The sequence below is a fragment of the Apus apus genome, chromosome 5 (genome assembly GCF_020740795.1).
Source record: "Apus apus isolate bApuApu2 chromosome 5, bApuApu2.pri.cur, whole genome shotgun sequence".
Lineage (NCBI taxonomy): Eukaryota > Metazoa > Chordata > Aves > Apodiformes > Apodidae > Apus > Apus apus.
In genome coordinates, this window is record NC_067286.1 from 25,290,583 (window position 1) to 25,316,922 (window position 26,340).

The following is a 26,340-nucleotide window of genomic DNA, read 5'->3' on the forward strand; positions in this document are numbered from 1 at the left end:
GTGGGATATTTCTGGTCCTCAGCCCTGTTCTTGTCTCTGGTTTGACCTCAGCTTTCCTTCAGGCTGAGAAAAAAACCAAACCAAATCCCCATCCCCCTTACCTTGCCACACTGCCGGCATTTCCCTTCCTGCCGCCTCCGGTGTACCCAGTGATGCCGGACAACTGTGGGCTAAATGGAACAGAAAAAAAGGAAAAAAAGAAAGTGAAAGGCCCAGCATGCGACAGAAGGCAGGAACAGGCAGGATGAACAGAGCCAGACCCCAGGCCAGCCAGGATCTCTGCTCTCGCAGGACGCCTGCTGCTCAAATGTGCCAGTCCCTACCCTCTGGGAGAAGGCAAAAGCAACTGAAGGTCAAATAAAGGAGCTGGACTAAGAGTAACACGGGAAGGAGGGCTGCATGGACAGAGAATCAAAGGAAGAACTGAAAAAAAAGTTTACAGTGACACGGAAAGCTTCACCTTAACGTGTCACACTGACATTTCTGAGCAAGCAGCCCTGTGTTTGAATACCTTTTGCCTACTTCGTCTGCTGTCCCAACACAAACACAGTGTGGGGGCAGCAGCTGTGTTACCATAATGGCTCATGTCTGAGCCATCCACACCCACCCCAGAGCACTGTGGGGACTATGCTGGCTCCACAGGCCAGAGAGCAAAGCATGAAGGCTGACAGGTGCTTCCACCAATGCAGCTCAGCAGACAGGTCCCAGGCCACCAATGACTCCTAGTACATTAAAACACAGGATAAAGGGGTCCAACAGCACCACTGTGAGCATCTTCCACTGCTCCCTGCAGTACCTGCAGCACCCAGGATGGGAATGAGTGCTAAAACAAGAAGTGAGCCCGGATTGTCCCTTTCGAAACTGTGAGAGACTCGGGGATCTGCTGTTTGCCACAGTCTCCTCTATTTGCTTGAGGACCAGCACAACAGGGAAAAAACTCTCCCAGAAGACACTGTTTGCAGCTTCCCCCCATGCAGACACCAGAGCTTTAGAACATGCAAAGCAGCAGATGCTCTGCTTTGGCTGCCTGCAGGTTCCTCACTCCTCACACCCAGTCTGTGCTGCTGCCTTGAAAAGAAACATTCCTTTTACTGCACCATCCCCATGGAGCCAGGAGGCAGCATGATGCCTGCACACTGGTGGCAAAAGATGCTGTCAAACAGGGAAGGTGAGGGTAGGCAGATGTGAGCAGTGTCCAGGCACATCTCTCACCTCTCGTACATTCCGAGATCCTGACTCCCTGAAGGAAGGTTTGCAGCGGAAATTTATCTGTAGATTGAACACACATACGAGGAATCAGTAAAACCATCATACGCAAAGGAATCCTACTGGATTCTGTCTTATTCTAGCAGGCCCAGAACCTCTGGAGATGTTTGATGCTTGCCGTGAAACCTCTCACCTATCTGTTACTGAACAAAATGGGGCTAGAGGCTCCTCTTGGTATTGTTTCCTCAGAAGACCCCTCTTTTATGTTCCCCAGTCTCCTTGTGTTTCACTACCCAAGAGTTTCTCTACCACTGCCCAGGAAGACTTCCAGCTTTGCAAGCCACACAGAGGGCTTAACAGGCTCTACTCACTTTCTCCAGCTGTTCGATGCAGGGTGTGTGTACTACAATCTTGCAGGCTGCACACTTACGCCTGGAGAGAGGTTTTTGCTGGAGGATAAGAAAAGGGGAAGAAAAACATGCATATAAATAGCAGTGTTCAGAGGCTGGCAAGCTCAGCCTTCCCTCACACCTCCTCAATCTTCAGGAAGCAGAACATGTTCTGTAGGAAAGTTTTTTACACCTAGTCTCCTTGCAAGCAAAGAGATCTAAGTGCGTGCCTAGAGCAGATGCTGTCAAGTCTGGAACAGAGCAGGGAGGTGCCCTCCCACTATCCAGTCCTTGATGTCTACTGACGCTGCCTGAGAGCACCATGGAAGCTGGTCTGGGAGGTACTTGCCGGGCTCCCACGGTAAGACCCACGGGCAGGCACAGGATGGTGTCAGTGCTCTGTGTCCTGCACCACAAGCAAGACCCAGCCTGCAAGCTGGGAAGGAGGACTGCAGCAATCCTCTAAGATCAGTGCTGCCTGCAAGGTCAGGAGGCAGCAGGCCCGGGTCTCCAGCACTCATTTTTCTCCTCTATCGAAAGATCCTAGATTCAGATTGTCCCTCTAAGGGTGTGAGATGCCAACAGCCTCTGCCTGGAATATCACCCTCATACCACCTCTGGATGAGTGGCAACCCTGTTTCAGGTTCTCATTGCAAACTGAGCCCCACCAGAACACAGCCCTCCAGCACGCAGAGCTAGGAGGGACACACTCCCTGCCTTGGCAGCCCCCCAGTCTCCCACGTTTCCCCCAGCAGCAGGGACTTTGCGGTGTCTCCGCCGGGTGGCAGCACAGCCCACATGGCCCCGGGTGACTCACCAGCAGCTTGGCCATACAGTTCTGTTCCCCAACATAGCAGAAGTCCCCAGAGACATTGGTCTCAAACCAGATGTGCTCCCCATATACCGCAGTCTCCTGAAAGGCACAAGACAACGGGTTTATCTGAGAGCAGCCCGGATGGGCGTCCTAGCCCCTAAAATGCTTTATGTGAAGGACAAGATACTGGGACAAGGCTGGGGTGTGGGAGGTTGGAGCTAGGAATAAGCTAGGAGAAAAGATGCACAGAGCAATGAGGGCCAACATCTGGGCAAAGGAAACCTCACAAAACTGCTGCCATGGCCCAGCCGTTGGAAATGAGAGGGCCCCAGGTAACCAGCTCCAAGACCCACAGCCCATTTGCAGTGTCCTGCACAGGGGGGCTGCTTCCACTGCTCCATGAGAGAGGCATCATGGCAAATTCAATGCAGAGGGCTCTCCTAAAAAAGCCTCTGTCCTATGACCCCAGGATGTGGCTTAAAACCTGCAAGGCTTTGCCTGCGAAGGAGCAGGGTCTTGCCCCTGCTGCTTCGTCCCAGCCACTAGAAGACCTTGAATGCCAGGAGCAGAAGAGCTGGCAGGTGAATAACTATGTTACCCTCCCAGGAACCACCTGTGCCTTGCAGCATAAAGGGGTGCTGCCAGCAGCACAGACGCTGGCACCAGCTGGTGGCAATGGTGGAGGCCATAAATATGTCAAAGCTGAAGTCACCTGGTAAGCCTCAGCATGGGAAGAGCCTACTGCTTCTTTGCCAGAAGCCCATTCCATACAATGCCCAGCAAAACATGCTGTAACTTACGCTCCAGTCCACAGTGTTGCGTATCTGCCTCTCCGAGTCACTCCTCAGGGCTAGTGCAGGATTTGGCTGGGCTACCATGTGCTGGAGGCTGGACTTGGCAATGGCTTTCCTGAAAGACACAGGAAGACTAGCTATTAGATCAGGGAAGGAGAAATATATGCAAAGCACAGCCTGCTTCTAGTATGGATGGTGAGGCTGGAACAGAAAAGCATCCTTAGGACCAAGTCGCTGGAAATGAGGCAAATCCCCAGCACCTCCAGGCAAGGAGTACCTGCCCCTGTGAGGCAGCCCTGTGAGATTAAGAGGTCCTGGTAACTTTACTGACAGCTCAGCGAAACACACTCTGCATCCTGCAAAAGGCACAGCCTGAGCCTGCTGGGTTGACAGGGATGGCAGGTCTGTGTCAAAACAGGCTGAAATGGTCCACCAAGCTCCAGTGGTGCTGGGGCTGCCTTTGCAGGAACAACCCAGAGCCCTTACCCCACAAAAGTTCTCTGCAGCTCTTCCATACCAAGGCACCTCAGAGCCCAGGTTGTTTTTGGGGACCAGCACAACCAGCCAGAAAAAAAGCAGCTGTTTGCTCAGGGCTGGAGAGCTTCACCCAGGTGTGCCAGGGTGGAGGAAAGGATTGGTAGAGCTGGCCATGTTAAGAAAGTGCATATCTCCAGCCCAAAACCCGGTCTGCCATGTCCCTCTGGCCTTGGGCTGGCAGGAGGGGATGCCCACAAGCCCCAGAGGCTGCACTGAGAGCACCAGAGATAGCACTGGCCAGAGCAGGAAACGCCTGGGGGATGTGAGCAGCAGTGCAGAACACTGATGGCAGCTGGGGACGATGGCACTGAGCCCCTTCCCTCCTCCCACACGAGCCTGGGTCTGCACCCAGCCTCCCCTCCCCCGGGCACTGCCCGCTGGCACACTGCCACCATACATACAGCAGCCGGGGGCTCCAGCCATCCGGGGCGGCGTGGAGGGTGGGCTTCGCTCCCAAGCACTCGGGGAGGGCGGCAGAGGGGTGCCTGGCTGCCCCCGGGCAGCGCGGGGCCAGCAGCCGCAGGTGGCTGGAGGGGAGCAGCCCGGGCCGGGGGCTGTCGCTGGAGCGGCGCCGCTGGCTGAGGCGGCGGTAGCGGCCTGGCAAGCCCTCGGCGCCCCGGCCGTAGGTGACCTCGGTGGGCAGGCGGTGGGAGGAGGCGCGGCGCAGGCAGCGGGGGCCCCTCGACAGCCGCCCGGCCTGGAGCGGCCGCAGCCGGGGCAGCATAGCCAGCCACCTCTCCTCAGCCCACCGCCCGGCTCCCGCCACCGCGCCGTCACCGCTGTCCTCCGGAGACTCGAATCTGGAGCTGCTGCGGCGGGGCATCCCGTCACCCTCCTCTCCGGTGGGGACCAGGCTGGCCAGGAGGATGGAGGGACCGACCAGGTGGGTGTCGACGGCTGGTGCCCGGCCCCCGCGCTTCGTCTGGACGGCGAACCTGGGGCTGAGGCAGGGCGGCGTGGTGCTGGAGCGGCGGCGGGCGCCGGGGCGCTGGGGCAGGCCCAGGCAGGCCAGGGCTGGGCGGCGCTGGGCCAGCGAGGCAGAGGGCAGCCCTGCCTGCGAGCGACGCCTGACCTTGCCCGTGGGCACGGCCACCGCGCTGGACCGCCGCGGCCCCTTCCTCCCAAAGTGCCGCCTAAAGAAGGTTTCCATCGCACCCAGAAGGTGGCTGTTAACACAGAGACCAGGAATTCAATAGGCTCCCCCAAGTCTCAGGGCTCGGCTCCGGGGTCAGGGCAGGAAGGCAAAGGGACAGCAGGGGACAGAGGCTCAGGGAGAGGGGACGTGTTGATGCCACCCAGGGCATGTGGCAGGGCTGGGACCCAGATGCTGTGAAGGCAGGGCAGGCATCGCCAACTGGCTGGGACCTGCCATGCCCTGTGCTCACCGCTGTGGGATCAGCACAGGCCCTGCATCCCGAGGTGCCAATCAGCTCTGGTGACTACACCCACCACTCTCCTTCATTCCCTTGGCACTGGCCTGCCTGGTTTCCCTGGGGGAACCATACTGCCTATGCACCAGCTCCACTGAATTTGCAGCAAATCAAAACTACTCCCTTGCAAGACCTAAAGAAATACAAGAATCAAGCAAGTATACACAGAGCAAGGCTATTGAAAATCATCCCATTTGTCCTGCTGAAAACGTCCCTCCCCTGGTGGAAACAGTTTAACTGGGATTCTCTAGCTTTCCCTGCCCAGCCCTCAAAGCTTGACAAACTGCCTGGATGTTGCAGCATCCCGTGGAAAGCCCTGGGCCACAGGTAGAATGCGCTAAGGTGGTTTCACTGCAGGCAGCTCAGCTGGAGCAGAAGAGGCTGAATTTGGCTAGCAACAGCACTCCCCTCCTCCAGAGCTAGTAGCTTCATTTCCCACCCTCCAGCTGCTGCCTCTTCTTAGTCACGAAATAGAGAGGATTTATTCAAGGGCAACCCAAAAAAAACACCAAGACCCACAGTTTGGCAGAAGCAAACTTGTGGCTCTTCAGTTGCTCCCAAGACAGAGGACTCTGGATCACAGCAGTCTGTAGGCACACAGAAGCCAGCACCATCACTCTCAACAATTTCCATGCTGTACAAGGCTGCTCCTCTATCCATCACAAGGGTACAGGCACACCCCTCATCACTACAGTAAGGTTGGCACCTGCTACACTTGCTTCTACCTTCCTCCTCATGCTCTTTTATGCACTTGCTTGCAGGTCAGCAATACCAGACAACTTTCAGGAGAACACCCTTGCCAAAACCTCCACTGCCCTGAGGTCTGAGTGAACAGGCAAATTTGTCAGAAGCTTTCCTTTATGTTTGGGATATGCATGTGTGATGGGACATACGTGTTACTTTCTGGAATGCAAACTGAAGCTTTTGATTAGTGCTTGCACCACAAGCAACCCTTTGGGCTGTATCCCTATTTCTTTAGATGAGTTCAAAGCTTAGTTTGTATTTTTGGTGAAGACCTGGCTTGGTTTGGTCTCGTCCAGCCTGGTAGACAAGGAAACCAGCTCTTCAGTTTCTACAGACTCATTGCCATGCCTGTAAGCAGTAACATAGCACAAGGAAGGAGGGAGGGAAGGGAGGGGACACCACTGCCCTTCAAAGAGCAACATCGGGGCAGCTAAAGCCTGGCTAAACTGAAAGTGAAACCAAAACACAACCTCGTTGGAGAGTTTTCTTAAGTCTCACCACAGCCAGCAATGGAGGTACATGGTCAGCAGCAGGTTACTTATGACACCACCAAGGACTGTGCATCTTTGCAGAGGGCAAATGCATGTTTTGCTAATCACTCTGTTTCCAGCCTGTGCCTGACACTGCAGTGCTCCATTCTCCCCATTGTCTCCATGATGATGCACAGTAAATTGCATCATTACCAATAGGTGTTAAAAATTATCTGAACAAAAACGTGTTTAAAAACCCACTACCTGATAGTGGCACACTACAGCAGACCCCTTTTGGCTGGCTTCACCTGCTGGGAGAGATGAACTGTCCAACTATACCCTGAATGAGCTGAATGGATGCTCCCTCCTGTCCCAGATATTCCACTAGTTTGAAGCTGCTGTACTGCTTGCTGAGCTGCTGCTATCGGTAGGAGGATCTCTCAACACTGCTTCCTTCCTTTTTGCACCACAGTCTCGTGAGGAAATCTGCTAGAACAACCTTGGCTTGACATTTATGTTTGGGTACTAGCTGATTATGGCCCTTTTTATCTTCAGGGCTGTCTGCAAGTGGCACATGGACTCACACTCTGGCCACCAATGGTGAAGATTATCACCAAGCAACCCTCTGACGGCCCACGACAGCAGCACATGGCAGCCCAGATACGATGGTGAAGATAACCCCATCTTTTCCAATCTGAGCTCCAAATGGTGTATCACAGGTGTTGAGAGCTGCCACTGGTGGAGCACATGGACTGACTGCTGGGGGTGCCCCACAGTTACAAACCAGTGACATGGTTTGTAGCTGAGACAAGATGGAGAAGAGTTGGCACCTGTGGCTGCTCTGCAGACTGCATCGCTCAGCTCAGTTAGGTAAGGAGGTTGGATGGAGGCAGCCTGGCATTTGCAGGGTGGGAGGGAAAGGAAGTACTGCTGCACGCACTAGGATATCAACTCTGCTTGTGAGCAGCTTTGCTCTATCATTTCAATCTCCTTCTGTGAATGAGGAAGGAGCCAGCAGTTCTGGTCTGCTCATGATCTGCAATTGGATCTCCTGGGTAGTATGTTTTTTTTTTTCTAACCAGACCCCTCAGATCTCCACAGCCTCCTATGCTCCCTGCGTGGCATCAGTGGGCAGAGATGCTGCTGAAGCAGGAACATGTCCTGGGCGTGGGCAAGCAACAATGCTTTGCTGCACTAGCCTGAAGCAAACCCCCATGTACACAAGCCTGCAGTCCTAGAGAAGTCTGGACCTGAAAAATGCCATCAGCTCCTCCTGACCTTTCAGCAAACCTCCACTTAAGTCGACTGGAAAGCATTTTTTCCAACCACAGGGCCACAGCAGGGGAAACAAGTCTGAGAGTTTGCCCTGCTCCATGACGAGGGCCCATCCTGATGGTGTCTGGCTGCATCTCGGCTTGCTGCAGGTGCTGGGGAGCTGCTGTGGCACTGGAGCTGGCAGTGCAAGCAGGAACCTGTTTCAGTTTATAAGCTTTCTTCCCCTGGCAAGGACACCTGACTCGTACAACTCGACCACAGGGAAAGTGTGTTATTAATAGCAACCCCTGACTGACACCAAGATCTCCTGGGCCTGTCTCCTCCCTGCCAGGACACCAGAGGAACCAAGGGACAAGAGCCTGGGAGCCCATCTTGGGAGCAGCTGCTCATCCTTGCCCTGCTGAATACAGCTTGCCTTCAGCCTCAGTTTCCATCACAAGCTCGCACCACCTCACACTACCTCAGTGTTCTGATACTCAAGTCTTCCCATATACACTGCTGTCCTCACACCACCCCTGCTGAGATTCTGTCCCCTGTTCCTTTCCTGCTCCCAGGCATCAGTCACTGACCTCTCCTCTCCCTCGGATTCCCTGGCCAGCCCACTCTGTTGCACCATGAAGAGCAACCTGCATAGATGAGGTCTGCTGAGGAAGGTTCCCCTGTACCAGATGGGGAAGGGAGCATGCTGGTCAAGATGTGGTGTAGCCCTCAGGGCTTTGGTTGCAGTGAGGTGCATAGCAATTAGCAAGTTCCCAAACTATGCAGTTTATTTCTACCCAAAATTTTCATTCCAGCTGTAATCTCTCCTATATCACACAAATAAAACAAGAGTCAGGAGCTCCCCCATGCTGGGTCAAGCATGAGAAAAGAGATGAGGCTCCCCCAGCACAGGGGCAGGGATGGTCTGTCCAGACCTCCTCCCAGCCCTGACATCTCTACATGTACAGTCCTAGCAACCCTCTCTGCAGAGAGCTGCATAGAAACCCCTGCCAGGGCTACTGGGCATAGACAGTGAGAGCAAGGCCTCCCAGGCAACATCTAAGGGCTTTACTAACTTGCACAGAAACCTGTCAGTTCTACTGGCCACTTTGGTTGACCAGCCTGGAGGCCCCAGGACTGCACAAGGAAGGGACAGGCAGCAATGTCAGTTTGGCTTCTTCGTACCATTCTTGCACATGGCCATGCAAAAGCACAACTTGCCGTCTCCTGCTCCCACACTTACACCCCTCTGCTCCATGCCATCACAGCAGTGCCAGCATGTGGATCTGATGCAAATACCCTGACACACCCCAGACACAAAAGGGTTTGGGATCCCTGAACAAGATAGCCAGAATTGAAACTCACCCATGGGGCTTATTTCAGGGGACACCTCAGACTGGCAGCGACAGCTCAGCATCACCAGTCAGGCATCACTTCTGATTTACAGGTGCCGTGGGTGGATCACCTTGCAGTCCACACCAGGGGTGAGACATGACCAATGACTTTTAACCCCACACCCCTTTCAGGGTATTCACACTCGCTTGAGAGCTGGGGATGCCACCTGGAGAAGATGCAGCCTCTAAGCCACCTTCTTTGAATGAGCACAAGGAACGGGCACCAGCAGCTGCTTGCAGGGTGTTGTAGGCAAGGTAAAGAAATAAAACACTGCAGCTTCTCCAAGGGGCAAAACCAGGTGGAAGGAACTGCCCACAGCCACACAGCAACCTGAGGACAGTACCCACCAACTGGCTCTGCCTCAACCAAGGCAAGGCAAAAGGGATCAGCCATCCCACCCTCCAGCCTGGCCCTCACAAAATGCTCTCAAGTTTGGACTGCTGGGAGAACAGGGAGAGCAGAAGAGTCTGAGACTTTTTTACAACTCCTAGCGTAAACCCGTATCTGTCTGGTGGCAGCTCCAGCCTGTCTCTCCCCAAGCTCTGCATGACACTGTGGTGCAACCTCCCTTTCACCACCACCTCAGGGCAAACCTGAGATGTGCTTTAAGGATCTGCCAGACTAACTCAGCCCCTCCACTTACGCTTCATAAAGTCAAGAGTTTGCCAGCCCTGAGGCTCAGAGTAATGTTCCCATTACAACAATGTGATTTCCTTCCCAAAATCCATGGAAGACAGTGTTTTGTCTTAATTTAAACCAAAGCTGTCTCCTTGAAGGCTCCTGGGCTGACTCCGGGTGTTCATATCCCTTGACAACTTTCCACCATCATAACATTATGAAGTTTATTTGCCACTACAGTAAATAGTCTGCCTCCTGGTTATCAAGAGACCCAAAAGGCCTGATTTAAACAATCTGTTGCTGTGTTTGGCTGGGGAGCCAAACAGCAAGATTGACAGCCTTAGGCAGGGAATTAATCTGGGATGAAATGCAAAGGGTGAGCAACCACCAGCAGTGTTCTGTGACTGAGGCAGAGCTAGGGTCGGGGGAGAGGCAGGCCATGCACTTTCTATTTTGGTCCCATCAGCAGGACCAGCAGCACAGGCTGGGAAGGACTTGCAAAGTTTCTCCTCTCTGAGCTTCCTTTGCAGAACAACATGCATGAAGCAAAGCAGCAGGGGGATCAGCAGGGCACCCCAGCAGTTTCAGTGCCCAGCCCATGGTGTCTTCAGAAGATTCCCACTGTCCTCCCCCAGGCTGATCCCTTTCTTCAGTAGACACAGCTCTGTGCCTCCCACAGAAGAGGGACATGCTATTTAAAGGGAGGCCGGGCCCACAGCTCAGCTGTCTGATCCAAACTTCCCAAGCAGGCCCGGAGTTTCGTCCCTGCACATGGGGATGACATCCTGCCATAGTGCTGCCCTGGGCAGGACAACATGCAGGAGGAGGTGATGAACCTGGTGTAAAGATAAAGCTGCAGCACAGCAGATGCAGAGCACATAAAGTCATGCCCAGGGCTGGGAAGTCTTTGGACCTCCCAAAGGCATGCAGAGACCTTTGCATTCCCCAAAGCAAATCCAAGAGAGCACTCTGCTACAGACGCAGACAACAGAAAGATGGGAGATGCATAGCCCCCTCCAGCCGATGGTAGGGATTGGGAAGGGCACCTCACTGCTCCCAGAAAAAGAAGGAGGTCTCACTGCCACCAGCACTACGGGAGATGCCAAGCGACGAGGCAAAGCAGCAGGGGTGTTGTTTTCCTCTGCCACCTGTGGATTTCCCACTGCCATCCCTGTGCCACACAGGCTGGCAGGATGCAGCCAGTGCTGTAAGAGGCAGCAGACTGGGAGGCTAGAAATACACCTCCGGCAGGGAAAACTGCTGCCCTCCTTCCAAAGGACAAACAACACCAGGTGCCACCGAGTGCCACAGCAGCTGCATTTCACAGAGTCCCTGCCTCAGCCCTGGAGACCGCTTGTAGCCCTGCAGGCTCACTTCAGCCTCCAGGAGCAAACACACCTCAGTGGGAGCAAGGTTGAGAGCCCCAGGAATGACTCCAGGGTCTGTTTTCCCCTGACCTTCCCCAGCGAGATAAAACCCGGTACTCGTTCAGACCATACCCACAAGCTAAGGGCCAGCTCTCCCAGCCCCCTCCCAGCCCCCGCCCGGCACAAACAAAAGCAGCAAAACGTGGGCGACGAGGAAGAGGAGGAGGGAAGGGGAGAGCGTGGGGAAAGCCCCCCGTGACCTGATCCGGAGCGGCGCAGGGGTCCCCGCAGGTGCCGAGGGGTGGCGGTGGCCGCGCAGCAGCGCCCGGGCAGCCTCCCCAGCCAAGCCCTAGTTTGGAGAGCGAGCGCTTGGCTTCTCCCTCCGCCTCCTCCCGGCGCTGCACGTCCTGACAGCGCTCGCTAAAACAACCAACAGCACTTCCTCCCCGGGCAGCCCGAGCCCGGCTCGTCCCCGGCCAGAGGCGCATGCACCAAGGGGGGGCCAGAAAGAGAGGAGTCCCGCACAGCGTCCAGCTGCCCTCCGAGCACCCCGCTGCAGCCTGGGGATGCCACCGCTTCCCTCGGGAGCAGCAAGAGGAGATAAGGGCAGGAACCCACCGAGGAGGCAATTCTCTCCTTCCTCCCTGGGACCTCAGTGAAGATAGAGGGGTCTCAGGAGGGCAGCCTGCTGTGGACAGCCTACGTCCGTGCCCTTGCACAGGAGGTAACTTGCTCCTAATTACGGACAAAGTCTGGTCTCAGCAGGCTCCACAGACATCTCAGGAACTTTTTGCCTCCGCTTGTTGCTGCAACCCCATCATGGGACCTCTCGTAGCCAAGCTGGGGACTTCCCCGTGACGCTTCACTGCTATCCAGGTCCCCCAGCTGCCCTCAGGGACCTGTCCCAGGCCAAATGCAACCCAGCTCCCTTCTGGGGCCACAAAACCCATCTCTGCTTTGGCCTTTGCAGAGAAGGGGGGTGGGGGGGGCACACCCAAGGCTGGCTCACTCCACGATGCCCACAAAGCTATTGTTGCTTTGGTCATTTCCCAGCAATGGGAGCTGATAGTCACGCACCGGGCCGTGGTGAGTCGGCGCAGGCGGCTGCAGCTGCGACCTCGTCCTTTCACACCCTGCCTCCGCCTGCCTGCCCTGTCCACTTGCCTACATGTCACGGCTAAAATTAGACGGGGAGCTCTTCTCTGTGCGTAGGAGCATGCGTACGCAAGTTTGGACCATGCCCAGCATCCTCAGGGCCTGGAGCGAGACTACAGTAAAACGATCGTAACAAAACATCAGGGGAGGCTGCTGCCAGCGTGGTGAAGGCAGCCAGCTGCCTTCCCCGATGGGTATCTTGAAAGAGGTTCACAGGAAACCATTAACCAGAGGGGAGCCAGGCCCAAAGGCTGAGCTACCACCACTGCTGCTGGCTCTGTCCTGACAGAAGCATGGCCTTTCTGAAACAGCAGGAGCCGGGGGCAAGAGAGGATACATGCGCAAAGCCCTCCACCACCCAGGCTGCTGCAGGCCCTTTTCTCAGAGCACCAGAAGGGAAGGGGGGGCTGGAGATGCTATGGGTAGGCAAGAAGATGTTTGCTCCTGCTCAGCCCTCTCTCCCCTCAGACCTCACAGCTGCTAAGGATAGTGGGCTCTGCCTCTTTCCCTACACAGGGTATACATCCTTCCAATTTCCCTTCCCAGTGCCAGGAAAGGGCTAGCTGGCACAAGCAGTGGAGCAGGTGCTGGCATCCTCACAGCCCCAGGATGGCCCCGGTGCTGGCTGTGACCACAGGAGAAGGAGGGTGGTGGAGGAGAGGCTGCACAAGTGTCCCCAGTCCATTCTCTTAAGACCCACTCACTAGCACTGGCAGGATGTCTTTCTGATCTATTTATCAAGGAGAAAATTAAAATCTTGCTGTAACTAGCTGCTTGTCCAGCCCAGTAAGAGGCATGTGCAGTTCATCCCCAGCCTCTCCTTCGGCCAGCTGCTCTCCAGAAGGCAGCTTCTCTCCAGCTGCTCCGTGCCCACCCTGCTCTCCCTGTCCTTCACAGTCTAGGCACAACAGAGACCCCTCTGACACCACCTGCTGCTCCTAACCCCCATCACAGTCTCACCTCCCTCCTGGGACAGCAGGACCTGGACTTGCAAATGGAAACAGCCCAGAGCAATTCCCAGGACAGACTCTACCTGGCCCCAAAATCCTTTCCAAGCCAAGCAGATCAGCAAGACACCAGGTCACTAGTTCTCCAAATCCCTCTTCCTAGAAGCAGCTGGAATGGAAAGCCCAAGAACCCTCTCCTCAAGCCAGCCCAGCAAGCCTTCCTCCTGCTCGTCTTCCTTCCCTTGTGACTTAGTAAGCTCTTACCACACAAACATGCACATGGGCGGATGGGTGGCGAGGGAGACCTTCAGCACCCTGTTCTGCTGTCACAGGTTTCGGTCTGCTGTGTTTAACCAGAAACCACTGCTCTGAGCCGAGAGGCTCCCCAGTCCCACACAGCCTGAGCAAGGCCTTCCAAGCAAGGAGACCCTGGTCCCACGCACCTGAAACCACACCACAAGTGGCAGCCCCTGCAGGTGTCTGCAAGGGGGAGACTGCTCAGCACCCCCAAAAAACCTGATCTCCAGTCACCCCCCCAGCCCCCAAAACCTGAGGCTGAGACAGGAAAAACACCTCTTATTTCTGTGTCCCAAGCCTTCACCATGACCCCATGACTAAGCAAAGCACGTGCCAACTTGCCACCCAAAAATGTATTTGTTGCTATAACTGTGACCCTGTTACTGATATCAAGTCTTATCTTTGGTTTCACTTTTTCACCTCATGGCAGTGAGCTACCAAATCTTTTCCTCCCCCACATCATGTCAAAGTTAAAGTAACCCCCTTTAGTAATGTTAAATCTATCACTTCTAGGTTTTGCTAAATGTCAGCTTGTCCCTCTGCTACAAACAGGACGGCAAGAAACGTTGATTTTTCTCCTCCGCCATTTTTTGTTCCAAATGCCCTCGGCATATCTGCTCTAACGTGCTTCCTTTTCTTCTCTCATCCTAACATCCTCACAACTGCCAGCTTCTGCAGCCTCGATGGGCTCTTTTCTCCTGCTATCCTTTGGAGAAGAGATCCCAGGGAAAGAGGAGCTGCCAAAGCAGAGAGTAAACTACTCTCCTCCTTCCTGGCAGGGGCTAACACTTCACCACAAAGCAATAGCACAAGGCTGCCTTGCTCTGCTCCCCCAGTTTCTCTGCTCCCACTCCCACAGGGTGACAACATGTGCTCCAGACACCACCAGAGCCAGGGAGAGCAACCCAGGCTCTAGGTGCAGAGGTTGGGCAGGTGCTGTTGTGTGGCTCTGAGTGCTACCAGGACACACCAGCCCATGTAGCAACAAGCTAACAGCTGCCTTGGCTGAAGGTTTGCCTCTGAGCACCAGCCAGCTCACAGCAGCAACTGACAAGTTTAAGCCAGCAAACTCACCAGCTCCTTCACCCACGGCAGCACAAAAGCAGCTCCATGTGAATGCTCTGCAAAAGCTCCTTGCAAAATAGAGGAAAGCAAAACCAGGAGACAAGGCCAGCGACGCTGAGAGGGGACATGTCACAACATCCAGCCTAAGCAAGCCCCGGGGAAAGGACCAGAGCTGCACAGCAGAGCTCCGGAGAGCGACCATGCCCTCTGGTGTTCAACCCACCTCGCTCTGGGCTTCTCCAAATCCCATCTGCCTCCTTTCCGCAGAGCATGAACCAGGCACTCTGCCTCTCGCCCCAGACACCTCCAACCACAGGACTGCTGAAGACCAAGCAAGAAACTTGGAAAGGCCTAGAATGCCATGCAGGTGGTGTGATACCCAGAAAAATCGTTTAGGAGAAGCCACGAAGCCGCAGTCCTCAGTAGGGGTCTTCCACAGCAGTGCTTCTGCACAGCACTCACACAAGCACAGCCAAATCCTGACCAGGCTGATGTGCTGCTGCACAAAGACCATGGCATAGAGAGCCTGGGAATGGGGCCTCAGACTTGTCCCTACCACCACATGACCTTAAGGAGCACTCATGAGCCCCCAACACCATGGCTAGTGGAGGTCACTGGCTCCCACACAGCAACCACATCCCAGCGATCATGACTGCCTCCCAGGCTCTGGTTTCCCACCATGTCTAGCAGCCCCAGCCCTACTGAACTTCAGGCTGCCTCAACCATTGGCTAAAACACCCTCCGGTGTTGTCACCTTAGTTCTTCAAAATGCTCAGCATGCACTGAGGTACTACTGCCCTCATGCCCACAACAAAACAGAGGAGGAAGACCTCAACTGACCTTCACCCCAAACATCAGCAAAACGGGGGCTGCCATGTTAGTTGATGAAAGTCTGGCAGCAAAATGCCCTCTAGAACAAGGTTAGTGACACAGGCAGCAGGCAGGCAGCCCAGCTTTTGGCAGCCTTTGTTAGTGCACACACAAGAGGGTGACGTGGGGCAAGATGTGGGAGGGAGGAGAGCTCTTGAGCAGAAATTGTTGCGGCAGCTGCTGGGACTGCACAGCCTGTGCAAGCCAATAAAATTACCACGTACTTATACACCGCTGGTCGGTGCTTTATCCTCCTGGATCCCCATCGGCTGGGCTGGCTGCCCTGGAGACAAGGGAAGACACCTTTGTGGGGCAGGTGGAGTCTAGGGACATAAAGAAAGTGGTCAGCAAGCCCTCCCCATAAACATGCCTGGCTGCCCAGAACTGTCCTCCCCCTCCATGGCTTTGCTGCCCTGGTGCCATCCCTCCACATGGCATGCTCTCCCCACAGCCTTGGCATTTTTAGACCCCACGTGCCCTGATGGCACCCAAGCCACCACCATTTTGTCAGGCATGGAGGTCAATGCAGGTAACATGCTCATGGAGCTGGGGTCAACAAGGCTATTTCTCCCTTTGGAGCCAGTCAGTGAACATCAAGCACCACGCTTGGACTTCTTGGATACTAATTCAGCCCAGTCCAGAGTCACCTCCAGCCCAACCCAGCGGGGTGCAAGAGCCTAAGGGTGTCCAGGCCCTGCACCTTCACAGGGTGCATGGCTCAAGGACCTGGCCAGGTTGCCACAAAAAAGGAGCCCAGCTTCCTTCCCTTCCTCCTCCCCTGTGCCAGCTAGGTTCCTGGCAGCCTTCACCTCCACCACTGGGTCCAGGCATGGATTTGAATTTCAAATAAATCATTAAGGCATTCACCAAGCCTGCATGGAGCATTGTTTGGGCAGGGCAGGGCAGCTCACCTGCTCCCAATCCTGTGGCCCCTGCATACAGGGCCTGGGAGCCCTGACCCACCACGAGCCAGGAGCTGGGGAGCAAAGCTCTTGGTGACACAGCACAGAGGGAGAGCACCTTTCTTGGGAGCCCTTCAACACCCATCCCCACCATATCTGCTTCGTCCAAATGACAAAAAAACTTGTGGGCGGGTAACACTGTTGTTCTAGCTTAGGCCGGGGGTCCTTGTTGGCAGCCTCTGCTGAAGCATCTCCTGGCCCCAAGCCAACCCGCAGCCCAGCTGGGAGCCAGGCTGGGGAGCAGGGTACCTCTAACCATACACCCTGGCAGCTCTCATGGGACAGAAGCCCTGTCACAACTTAATCCTGCCATCTGCTAGCCTCTGACGGGTGCAAAATCCCCACAGAAAACATTGCGCACACACCCCCCGCCACATTTCAGCAGTGGCAGCTGCTGGGTGCCTGTTGCCAGAGTGCCCCAAGCCATGTCCCCTTCAGTGGTGACCTCGGGCTTGGGTGGTAAGAGGCTTAACACTGGATCCAAGCAGCTCGCAGCCAGGGCCAGGGCAGAGAGGCAGGACTAGATACAGATAATCTGATTGAGAGGGAACTTTCACAGGAAGGGGCTGGTAGGTGGCTGGGTGCACAGTCCCCCACTCCCTCCCCAGGCTGGCTACCAGCTGTGCCGAGAGGCCAGAAGCTTGGGAAGAGGCTCTGAGATGTTTCAGGTTCTTCTGCCCCACGACTCTCTGTCCTCATCCCGCTGGTGTGTCCTGCTCTGGAGAGGAGGTGAGACACCCCCAGCCAGGGGGGAGCAGGCAAGAAGGAGTCTCCCCACTCCCCGGCTCCAGATTCACACATGGGCTGCCAACGGTAAGCAAGGGACGGGCTGTTCCGACGCCCACGCTTCCTGTGGGAGCCAAGGTGCGCCAAAACGAGGGGAAAACCCTCAGAAACCAGACTTTCGTTAGCTCCCCGGACTTCCTGGGACAGCCAGCCAGCAGCACCACCTGACTTTCTGCAAACCCACAGTGTTTCATGTTTTGGAGCCGAGACTGTTCCTACCTTGCAGAGAATGGTGGCTGGCAAGCAAGGCAAGGGAGATGGGGTGAGACAAGCCAGGGAAGGGGCAAACAGCAGGCTTTTCCCTGCCAGTCCTAGGGGGAATTTTCATGCCTCTCTGGCTGGGAGTGGCCCCCCCACCCCCTGTGAGGCTGGGACCAGACTGTGGTGTGGCTAGAGCCCACCACAAGCTGGCATCCTGTGGCAATGCCAGGGGAGCAGCAGCTCAGCCATACCCACCGGCAGCAGCCTCCAAGGCACTGAAGGCATTTCCCACAGACTCAGGGTGTGTGAAGGACTGGGTGGCAGCCAAAGGTGGGACTACCTCTGGCCAGAACTCTGCCCCCGGAAAGGGACTTCCCACACCAGTGCCATGTACCTACTGTCCTGCACCCATATCTTAGGCAGCATCCCCCAGTTCCACAGAGACAGGTTCCCAGTTCCCACTGCTCCCTGCTAGTTGCACAGGTCTCCTCCAGGACAGGGCATGCTTGGCTCATTTCCCCAAGCCCTGAACCACTGGGAAAGGCTGACAGCCATGAGATGGGCAAAGCTCGAGCAGGCTGTTCGTTCCCAGGCACTGGAGCAACAGCTGCAGGTAGAAACTGGAACTGACAGCCTAACCCAGACAGCACAACCTGCCAAGCAGGCAAGGCTGAGGCCCATTAACACCTACTGTCTTCAAACTGCAGGGGCTGGGAAGAGGTCCTCTCGGTTAGTCCCTGCTGCAATGAGGAAGAGTTTCCCCTGGGGACAGAGCTCACAGTTAACTACAAAGTTAACGCCCCCAGGCATCAACCCCTAAACCACAGACAGGAGAAGAGCAGAGGTCCTGGAATGGACTGGAGGACTCCACCCCTCCTGGATACTGGCCTGGCCAGCACAGTCTCCCTGCTTGCCTCGGCAGAGCTTAAGCCTCCACCTGACGTCCTGATGGGAAGAAGAAAGCCACCCACCTCCCAGAGAGAGACTGCAGCTGCTGCTGGGCCTGCAAGTTGCAACAGAAACATGGGGTATTATTTTTGTAATACTGGAGATCAGATCTGGGGAAAGCTCCTGGACTTGGGATCGCAAAGACAGAGGTTCTTACCTCTTACCTGTCTTCTTTCCTCTTGAGCTTGGTGCCAGCTCAAGAACCAGCAGGACAGGTTTCCCCTATTTCCACACCTTGTCCATGTCCCTGAGTAGGTCCTGCACCAGAATCTCTGCCTCTAAAAATCTCTGGCAGAAGCAATTTACCTCCCACCAGACAGCATCTCTTCTGAAAATGGCGGTTTATGGGCCAACGGGTCAAGGAGCCTAAGCCTCAGCCTGCAGCCCCAGCTCTGCTCCTGAGCTCAGCATCTCAAAGCCAGTACCTGTTTATTTGAGCCAGCAGGCAAGCGAATGTGTGGCTGAAAGTTAGCTCAGGAGCTTCAGCTCATGGAGTCACCTGGGAAAAAGAAACCAGAGCTCCACCAAGAGCGGAGCTGGAAGTCACATTTAGAGGCTTTGCCAAGTCTCTGGGGAGACTGTCTGCTCCCCAGGCATGACACCATGATGAGAGAAGGAAATCCTACACTGCATCCCCCACTGCTTGCTGGAGCTCAGGTTGCCTTCCACAAGAGCATCCCGCCCATCCTAGAGGGCTGGCCTTGCCCTAAGTGCATCTGCTCTTAGTCCCCAAGAGGACCCATACAATCAAACAGCCCTCAAACTCACTCCCCTTGCAACATCCACGGCCCTGCCTCTCTGCTCTCAACACTGTCTTTATTGCAAAGAGTTGTGCCTGCTCCCAGTGCCCTCCTACTGCTCCACTGCCATTCTCTCTTCCCATCATTTTTGTTAAAAGGAGGGAAGAGGTTCCTTGTACTCCCTCCTCTCAGCCCCTTGAGGAGATTACAGGGTTTCCTGGAAGGGATGCTCCAACTCTTAATCAGATTAGAGGTCCTGCCACCTTCTCCAGTGTGGGCACTGAGGCAGCCCCTGCTCTGATCTCAGGAGGGCAGTGGAATTGCCGCAAGTGCCTGGGGCTGGAGAGACTAGACACGTGGTAGGCAGGGACCATGCCAGGGAAGGCCCCAGCCTATGGGAGCAGCCAGGCCCCCGCACTCTAATCCTTCCCTGCCTCATCCCAACAGCCCCAGCGGGGGGTTGTGTTGGCTGCCAACAGGCACGGCTGCTCAGTGTGCCCAGTGCTTTCTCCCCCACCCCCCCAACAAGATCAAAAGTTTCAAACCCACCCCACAGGAGGTCAGACCCAGAGCAGAGAGCAAAAAGTAAACATGGCAGTGGCAACAGCTCTCCCAGCACATCCCATTTGTCCTGCAAACAAGCCCAAGTGTCAATGCCCGGGACAGCTGGTGTCGTTGGCCTGGGCCCAGCTCATGCCACCCATCACCTATGAGCTAGAGGGGGAGCAGAGGGTGGAAGGTTTCAGAGCTAGAGGCGTGCAAAAGCTACATGCATGGAGGAGGATTGCTCAACAGCTAGCTGGCAGCAAGGTGCATTGTGAAAAAGCCTGGCCCGCAGTAAGTGCTGCTCTCAGCCTGCCAGCATGCAGATTGCAAACTTCAGGCTCCTCACCACCATCTGCTAGGGTGCCTGGGGCTTACCCCACCACACAGCCCCTCTACCACACACATCCTAGGGGAAAGCACACCCAAAGCCTTGCTCATCAGCCAAGGGGCCAGCAGGTTTGGGGGGGACACGACGGTTCCACCCCCCACAGAGTGGGGATGAGGAAGGCTGGGCCACCATCCCACTGGCACATCTCCCCCAGCTTTCACATGGGTGTCATTATCAAGCTGCAAGAAAGACAGTAAGAAGCAACATCCCAGAGAGACGTAGGCGGGTGCTCTGCTCAGTTTCTCGACTGCCGTTTACCCACATGCCATGCCACCCACAGACCTTCCCTGGGGCAACGGCAGGTGCCCCTGTGCTCACGTGCAGGCTATGGTGCTGGACAAAGAACCACAGCCAAAAACTTGGACCCACACCCTCTGCAGGGACACTGCCCCACTGGCTGCCCTGATGGCGGTTACGCTCACAGCTATGCTGCCACAGCAGACCCAGCCATCACACACACCTCCTCTGAAGGGGGATGTGTTAAAGACCCTGAAGTCCACAGGAAGACCCATTTTAGCATTCCACTCTTTTGGCATGGGGGAGAGTAAGAAAGGGGCACATGTACTCCCTCCCCAAGCCCCCCCCGGAAAGGGTAAACTGTGCTGTTCACTCACAACACAAGAAACGGGGCACCTAGGAAGGAAATTTAATCCTAACCACCTATTATCTGATCAGCCCCAATCTCTTTATCAGCCCAATTAAAAGAATTACCCATCCATGGCCCGGATGCATGTATTGTGCACTTGTCTCTGTCAGCTTTGGAGCCAATTACTCCACCCTCCTGTAAGACAATTACAAGGTACAGAAATAAGACCGCTTGCAAAACACAAGACTAATGTACCACTGGAGGCAAGAGCTCAGGGGCTTGCCCCTCTTTTGCTTCAAATTCCCTCAGGGCTCACCTACTCTGGGGACAAGGTGGGCTCTCTGGCCATTTTGTGGACCCGTACCTCATCTGGCCATGGCCATGCCTCCCAGTGTGGCTGCAGGCAGAGCCCAGCAGTACATGCCCACTTTGGGAGACCTCTCTCCTTGAAGCTAGGGCTCTCCAGAGACTCACTGCTCTAGTGGGGAAAACTTCTGCCCATTGCCCAAGTTTCCTCTATACCTGCTTCCCGCTCACATGTATCCTGGCTAAAGCCCAGAATCAAAGAGGGTTCCTCACTGATGGCTGTTGGAAAGCATTCGGGGGACAGGAACTAGCTGTACTTCTCGCCAAAAGAAAGTGCAGCAAAGCCTTCCCCCGCAATTGCCTCAGAGGAGGTGGGACTTCACGTCACCCTCAGCTCTGATGCTCAGGTGGGCACGAATTTGGCAGTGTGCAGCCAATTATCCTGCATGGCTTCCCACCAAGCCCACCTGCCACAGGTATGTGTGGGAGCCCTTTCCTTTTTGGAGGCCTGTGGGAATTTCTCATCACTCCCCTGCAGCTCTGGGTGCTACATTTATCATCCCAAGCTGGAGGAAGCCAGGTCCATCATCAGAGTGAGAGAAGCATCCACACACCAAACAACCTGGCACTTCTTAGCCATCCCAGCAAGCATGCTGGCTCCCTTCAGCTTAGCACCTCCTGCCCATCCCACTTTGCCTCTCCCCCATGTGTCCATGCGGCCGAAAGCTGCTCATGCATGGAGAATTTCCCCTCAATGCAGGCTCTGCTACACTTTGCAGGAACAGCAGCCTCAACCCCTAGCAGCCAAAAAGAGATGCCATGCTGTATTGGGGACAGGCCGGAGACTGCCAGGAGCTGCAGGCAGCCACTGCCACCAGCTCTGAAACCAGAGCAGAGAAGAGCACTACTCTATCGTGTGGTGACCTTGCAAGCTCTCCACTCCCAGCTCCAGCTTGGCTGCGGAGGTTGAAATTGTGGCCCTTTCTCCTCACCCAACACCTGTGACACCACATGGGAACACTGCATCCTGCTATAGGTCCCTTCTGTATGCCAAAAATGCTGATGAGCTGTGGCAAGTTCAGCAGAGGGCCACAAGACTGCTGGGGGCACGAGCTATCAGATACAAAGGGAGGCTGAGATACCAGGGGTGGCTTGGCCTGTAGAAGAGAAGGTTAAGGGAGAATATTATTACCATCTTCAGCTACCTGACAGAAAGACACAGAGAAGACTGAGCCAGACACTGCCCAGAGCTGCACAGCAATAACCTGAGAGACAAAGGGTACAGGATGCAACAAGGGAAACCCTGAATAGATATGGGGGGGGGGGGGACGGAATCCCAAGGAGCTGAATCACAGGAGCAGGTGTTCTGGGAGACTGTGCTGTCTCCACCCTGGTGACACTCAAAACTCACCATCAGCAGCCTGGTCAAATCCGGCCCTGCTTCAAGGCAGCAGGGTGGACCAGATGACCTCCAGAGGTCACTTCAGACCTCAGTTATTCAGTATTTTTACACATCTCCAGAGGGCAGGGGCACCCCTTTGCTTACACGGGCCGAACATCTCCCAGATCCCAGGAGGCCGACAGGAAGGCTGCAGGAAGCATGAGCACCCCTCTGGGGTGGCAGCGAGCAAGGCTGGGATCCCACCAGCTGGAAACTGGGATCCCACCAGGCAGCGCAGGTCTGGCACAGCTACTGCCCCACGCTGCAGGAGCACGGTGTGGGGGTAGGGGGACGGAGACAGGCGGTTTTGAGCAGGTGGAAACGAATCTTCCAGAGACACGGCTCTGACTTCCCCGGGGATGGCAGCGGGCACTGCAAGGGCGATGCTTCCCAACTTCCCAGCGCTCGTGTCAAGAGCTCCAAAGCAGGAAAACGCCAGCTCAATGCCCACACCACGTCTCGCATCCCTCGGCGGTGGCGCTCCGCCGGCCGCCGACTTTACAGCCGGGACAAGCCCCCCCGGGCGGGCTCGGAAGGCAGCGGCTCCTGACAGCTGCCCGGCGGTGGCAGGGCCCCCGGGCGGGAGCGAGCAGCGGCTCCGCTGCCTCCGTCCAGGATGCCCCAGCCGGCCCTGGGCAGCCCTCGCCCCGGGGGACCGAGCTCCTCACCCTCCCTCCCCCACCAGGTGCTGGAGCGGCGCTGAAGGAGCTGCCCGGAGCCCGCCCGCTGCTCACCTGCGCCCGAAGAGCTTGAGGCCGGTGAAGCGCTTGTTGCTGTGCCGGCGGCCCAGCGAAGGCGGTGGCGGCCCCCGCTCGGGCTCGGCGCCGCCCGACGCCCCGGAGGAGGCGGCGGTGGTGGCGGTACAGGAGGAGGAAGAGGAGGTGGAGGGCGAGCCGCCGGCCGGCGGTGGCCGCGCCGCCTCCATGGCCGGGCTCGGGGCTCGGCGCCGCCGCTCACCGCCGCCCCGCACCGGGGGAGGGCCCCGGGGGCAGGCGGGGGGCGGCGCGGCCTCCGCGGCCCCCGCCCCGCCGGGCCGGCCGCGGGCAGGAAGTGCGGCCGCTCAGCGGCGGTGCCGAGGCCGCCCCGAGCCGGCAGCGCCCCCTGCTGCCGCCTGCGCCCCGCGGCGAGCGCCCCGCTCCTGGCCCCGTGGCCCGGCGCCCGCCGCTGCCGGCTCAGGAAGCGGAGCGTCAGCCCCGCCGCCGCCCCGCGCTCGGGAAGAGGCTCGGCGGCAGAAGCGGAGCCTCCCGCCCCCCGCCTCCTTCTCCCCCGCCTCCCATTGTTCACCGCCGGACGGAGGGGACGGAGCCAACAGCCGCGCCGCCGCCACCGCCCTCTCCGGGGACCGGGAGCCACCGCCGGCCTCGCTCTGGGGCGGACACTGCGGCTCCCGGCTCGGGTTTTGCCCAGCCCGGCGAGCCGTCTGCCCTGCTGTGCGTCCCCATCTGCCCGGGGTCCCCGGCTGGGCTGCAGGCTGGGAGGGCCGGGGCTGGCCTGCTCGGCATGGCTGGCAGTGCTGGGCTGCTTCAGCAGGGACATGCTCTCCCGCCTGGCAGGAGCGATGGGCAGCCCTCTTTTGCATGGAAAATGAGCTGGCCTCGATGGCTGCTTTCCCCTGCTCCCCAGAGGGTGCCAAGCCAGGCTGAAAGTCAGAGCTGCAGGGGCTGCCTGGCAGGGTCCCAGCTGCCAGCCCAGGGTGGCCACTGGTGCTGACCTGTAAATGCCCTTGGGGCAGGTCCCGCTGGCCACCTCAAGCACCAGCCCACCAGCTGTTCCCAGGAGGGCTGGTGGGGATGGGGACATACCTTGCAGCTCCCACCAGCTGCAGGAGGAACCTGACAGCCCAGGCAAAGACCCACTGACCCTATGCACTGGCAGGCTTGGCATCGAGAGCTCCCACGCAACCCTCCAACATCCCTGCTGGGGAGGTTGTGCTGCGCAGACTGGTGCCAGCTCCGGGAGAAGAGGAGAGGATTGCTGGCCAGGCACTGGGAAAGCACTGGAAGCCTTTCCCCCACCCCAGAAGCACAGGCTGTCAGCAGCAGCCACAGCACCTTGGCCTCCCAAAAGCAAGAGGAAGGCAACAGAGCCCAGCTCAGCAGGTACCTTGTATCTGTGTCCCCCGGAGGGCTCTGGGGAACGTCCCAGGAGCGGTGCCGCCACATCTGCCGCAGCACGAGCTGATGCACTCAGCCGGCCCGGGGTTCACTCTCGCTCTTCCTCCCGCAGCGGCCGCTTTCCGGAGTCATCCTGAGGGCAGGTCCCTGGCAGTGCTCCTCCGCCCGGCCACCCTCCCAGAGCCCCGGCTTTGTTTGCACCCTCCACCTGGTTCCTCTCGCTGCACTTCCTGGAAGTGTGAGGGCGGCTGTCATTGCAGCCGGCTGCGCCGCGCTCTTCCCTCGGCAGCCCACGGCGTGGGGCCACCTCCTCTGCTGGGCCCTCTCTGGAGAAGCCTCACACGTGCCCTCGGCAAGTAAAAGCATGCTTTGGCGCGCCACGCTCCTCGCCCAGGAGCCTCCCCTCCCTTGCTCGGCTGCTCTTCAAAAGCCCCTGGGCTCAAGACAGCCACCTCTCCTAAAGCTGCTCCAGCAGCCTGCAAACGGGGCCATGGCAGTGCAGTTGGCCTCCTGCAGCCCACCCTGTGCCATGTGCATCCTTACCCCACATGGTACTGCAGCACTCGCTACCCCCCAAGCTGTATGTGTCCCCCCTGCACTTTGGGTCTTCGAACACCCTCCAGCCATGGGTCTTCTCACTCTGCGTTTGTCAAAAAAACACCTGGGTAAGATGGATACTGCAGGAAGCACAAGCATCTGGCAGGCTCTGGGCCAGCGTCCAAAGAGCAGAGAGACAGACTGACATTCGTCATCCATCCCTTGGTGTGGGTCTGTAGAGTGAAGCATAAGCCTGCAGGCTCAGCCTGTCCTCAGCTCCAAAACCCCTGGCTCTTCACAGCTAGACACTGCTTGGTCTGCTCTGGCTCCAGCAGACCTTCAGATCAGTGAAAGGGTCTGTGGATGGCTTCTGTGTGGCCACAGAACAGCCAGCAAGCAGAACCAGCCCCTGCAGCCCACACGGATGGCATTTGCAAAGGGGCACATGGTTTCACTTTAGATTCCATCATCAAAAGGAAAAATAAACACTGGTAGACCTTGATCTCACCAGGCGAGCTCTGAAACCCAACACAACCCGCTGCACTAATGACTGTGCAGAAGGAGGAAAAGGCAGGTCCTGGATGCCTAACAGAGACAGGAGTGAGAAGTTTTGTTACCACCAAAAGCGTTTGTCATCCCTGCCGCAAGGGTTGGTCACGTTTGCTCCCTACCTGCAGACATTTTGCTTTCCTTTTGTGCTGCCCTGTGCCTCTCTTGCTCTTACCCCGGGAGCACTGGGGCTTGCTGAGACTACAGAGGAGTAACACACCCTGTCCAGAGGACCTTTGCCCTCCTCTCTGTGGTGTGTCTGTGTGTCCTTCCACAGTTCTGGGCTGGTGTAAAGCCATGGGGAATCCCATAGAAAGGCTGGTTCTGGCTGTTCTTGATCAGGAGACCAGAGGGGATGACCCTGCTGGTACTGGCTTCTCTACTGGCAGCCCAGGAGAGGGATGTCACTGTCTCTCTCTGATATGTCCCCTGGTAAGGAAAGGGTTAAGCTGCCTGCTTAGCCCAAGCCTGGCAGGATACCTGCTCAGGAGCTGGGATCAGATAAGGGAGGGGATGGCCACTATGGCAACATCAGTTCAGGGATCCCAGATCTCTCCACCAGGAGTGTGCAGCTGCAGTTTTCCATAGTCCCTAACCAAACCTCCCTGTTGGCTTGCTCTCAGAGACTCCCATGCCATGCTCCCCCCACATCTACCCCCACTGCGTGCAAGACTGCTGCTGTGGCTGTGGGGACAACTAAGGAAGGCTAACTGTCACTTCTGCTGCCTCAGGGAGCAGGCCTGGCCCACCTGAAACGGAAAAATATCAGCAGGAGGTAGGACAGAAGCAGTGTGGTCTTGGATCTGCTTAAACCATATCTGCTGCCAGATGGGGCTTGGGGTTGCATTATGCTGTCCCACCCTGGCGCTGCTGCAGGCATGTTC

The 26,340-nt window shown here is 56.8% G+C and overlaps 1 protein-coding gene across 8 annotated transcripts in view; it reads right to left on the reverse strand.

Annotated features, from left to right (window-relative positions):
• DGKZ (diacylglycerol kinase zeta) overlaps nucleotides 1–26,340 on the reverse strand; it is a 49,463-nt gene that overhangs the window by 18,489 nt on the left and 4,634 nt on the right. For 2 of the 8 annotated variants that reach the window (XM_051620394.1, XM_051620392.1), the window contains exons 1-6: nucleotides 22,991–23,219; nucleotides 3,210–3,318; nucleotides 2,413–2,508; nucleotides 1,578–1,655; nucleotides 1,213–1,269; nucleotides 102–170 (exon numbers count right to left, since the gene is read on the reverse strand). In XM_051620394.1, coding sequence (XP_051476354.1) covers nucleotides 102–170; nucleotides 1,213–1,269; nucleotides 1,578–1,655; nucleotides 2,413–2,508; nucleotides 3,210–3,318; nucleotides 22,991–23,181 — 600 coding nt within the window. In that variant the 5' untranslated portion in view covers nucleotides 23,182–23,219. Of the gene's footprint in view, nucleotides 1–101; nucleotides 171–1,212; nucleotides 1,270–1,577; nucleotides 1,656–2,412; nucleotides 2,509–3,209; nucleotides 3,319–4,141; nucleotides 11,428–15,576; nucleotides 15,676–22,990; nucleotides 23,220–24,359; nucleotides 24,434–26,340 lie in introns of those variants that run through there. The other 6 variants (XM_051620393.1, XM_051620390.1, XM_051620388.1 and 3 more) reach the window with 6 other exon arrangements.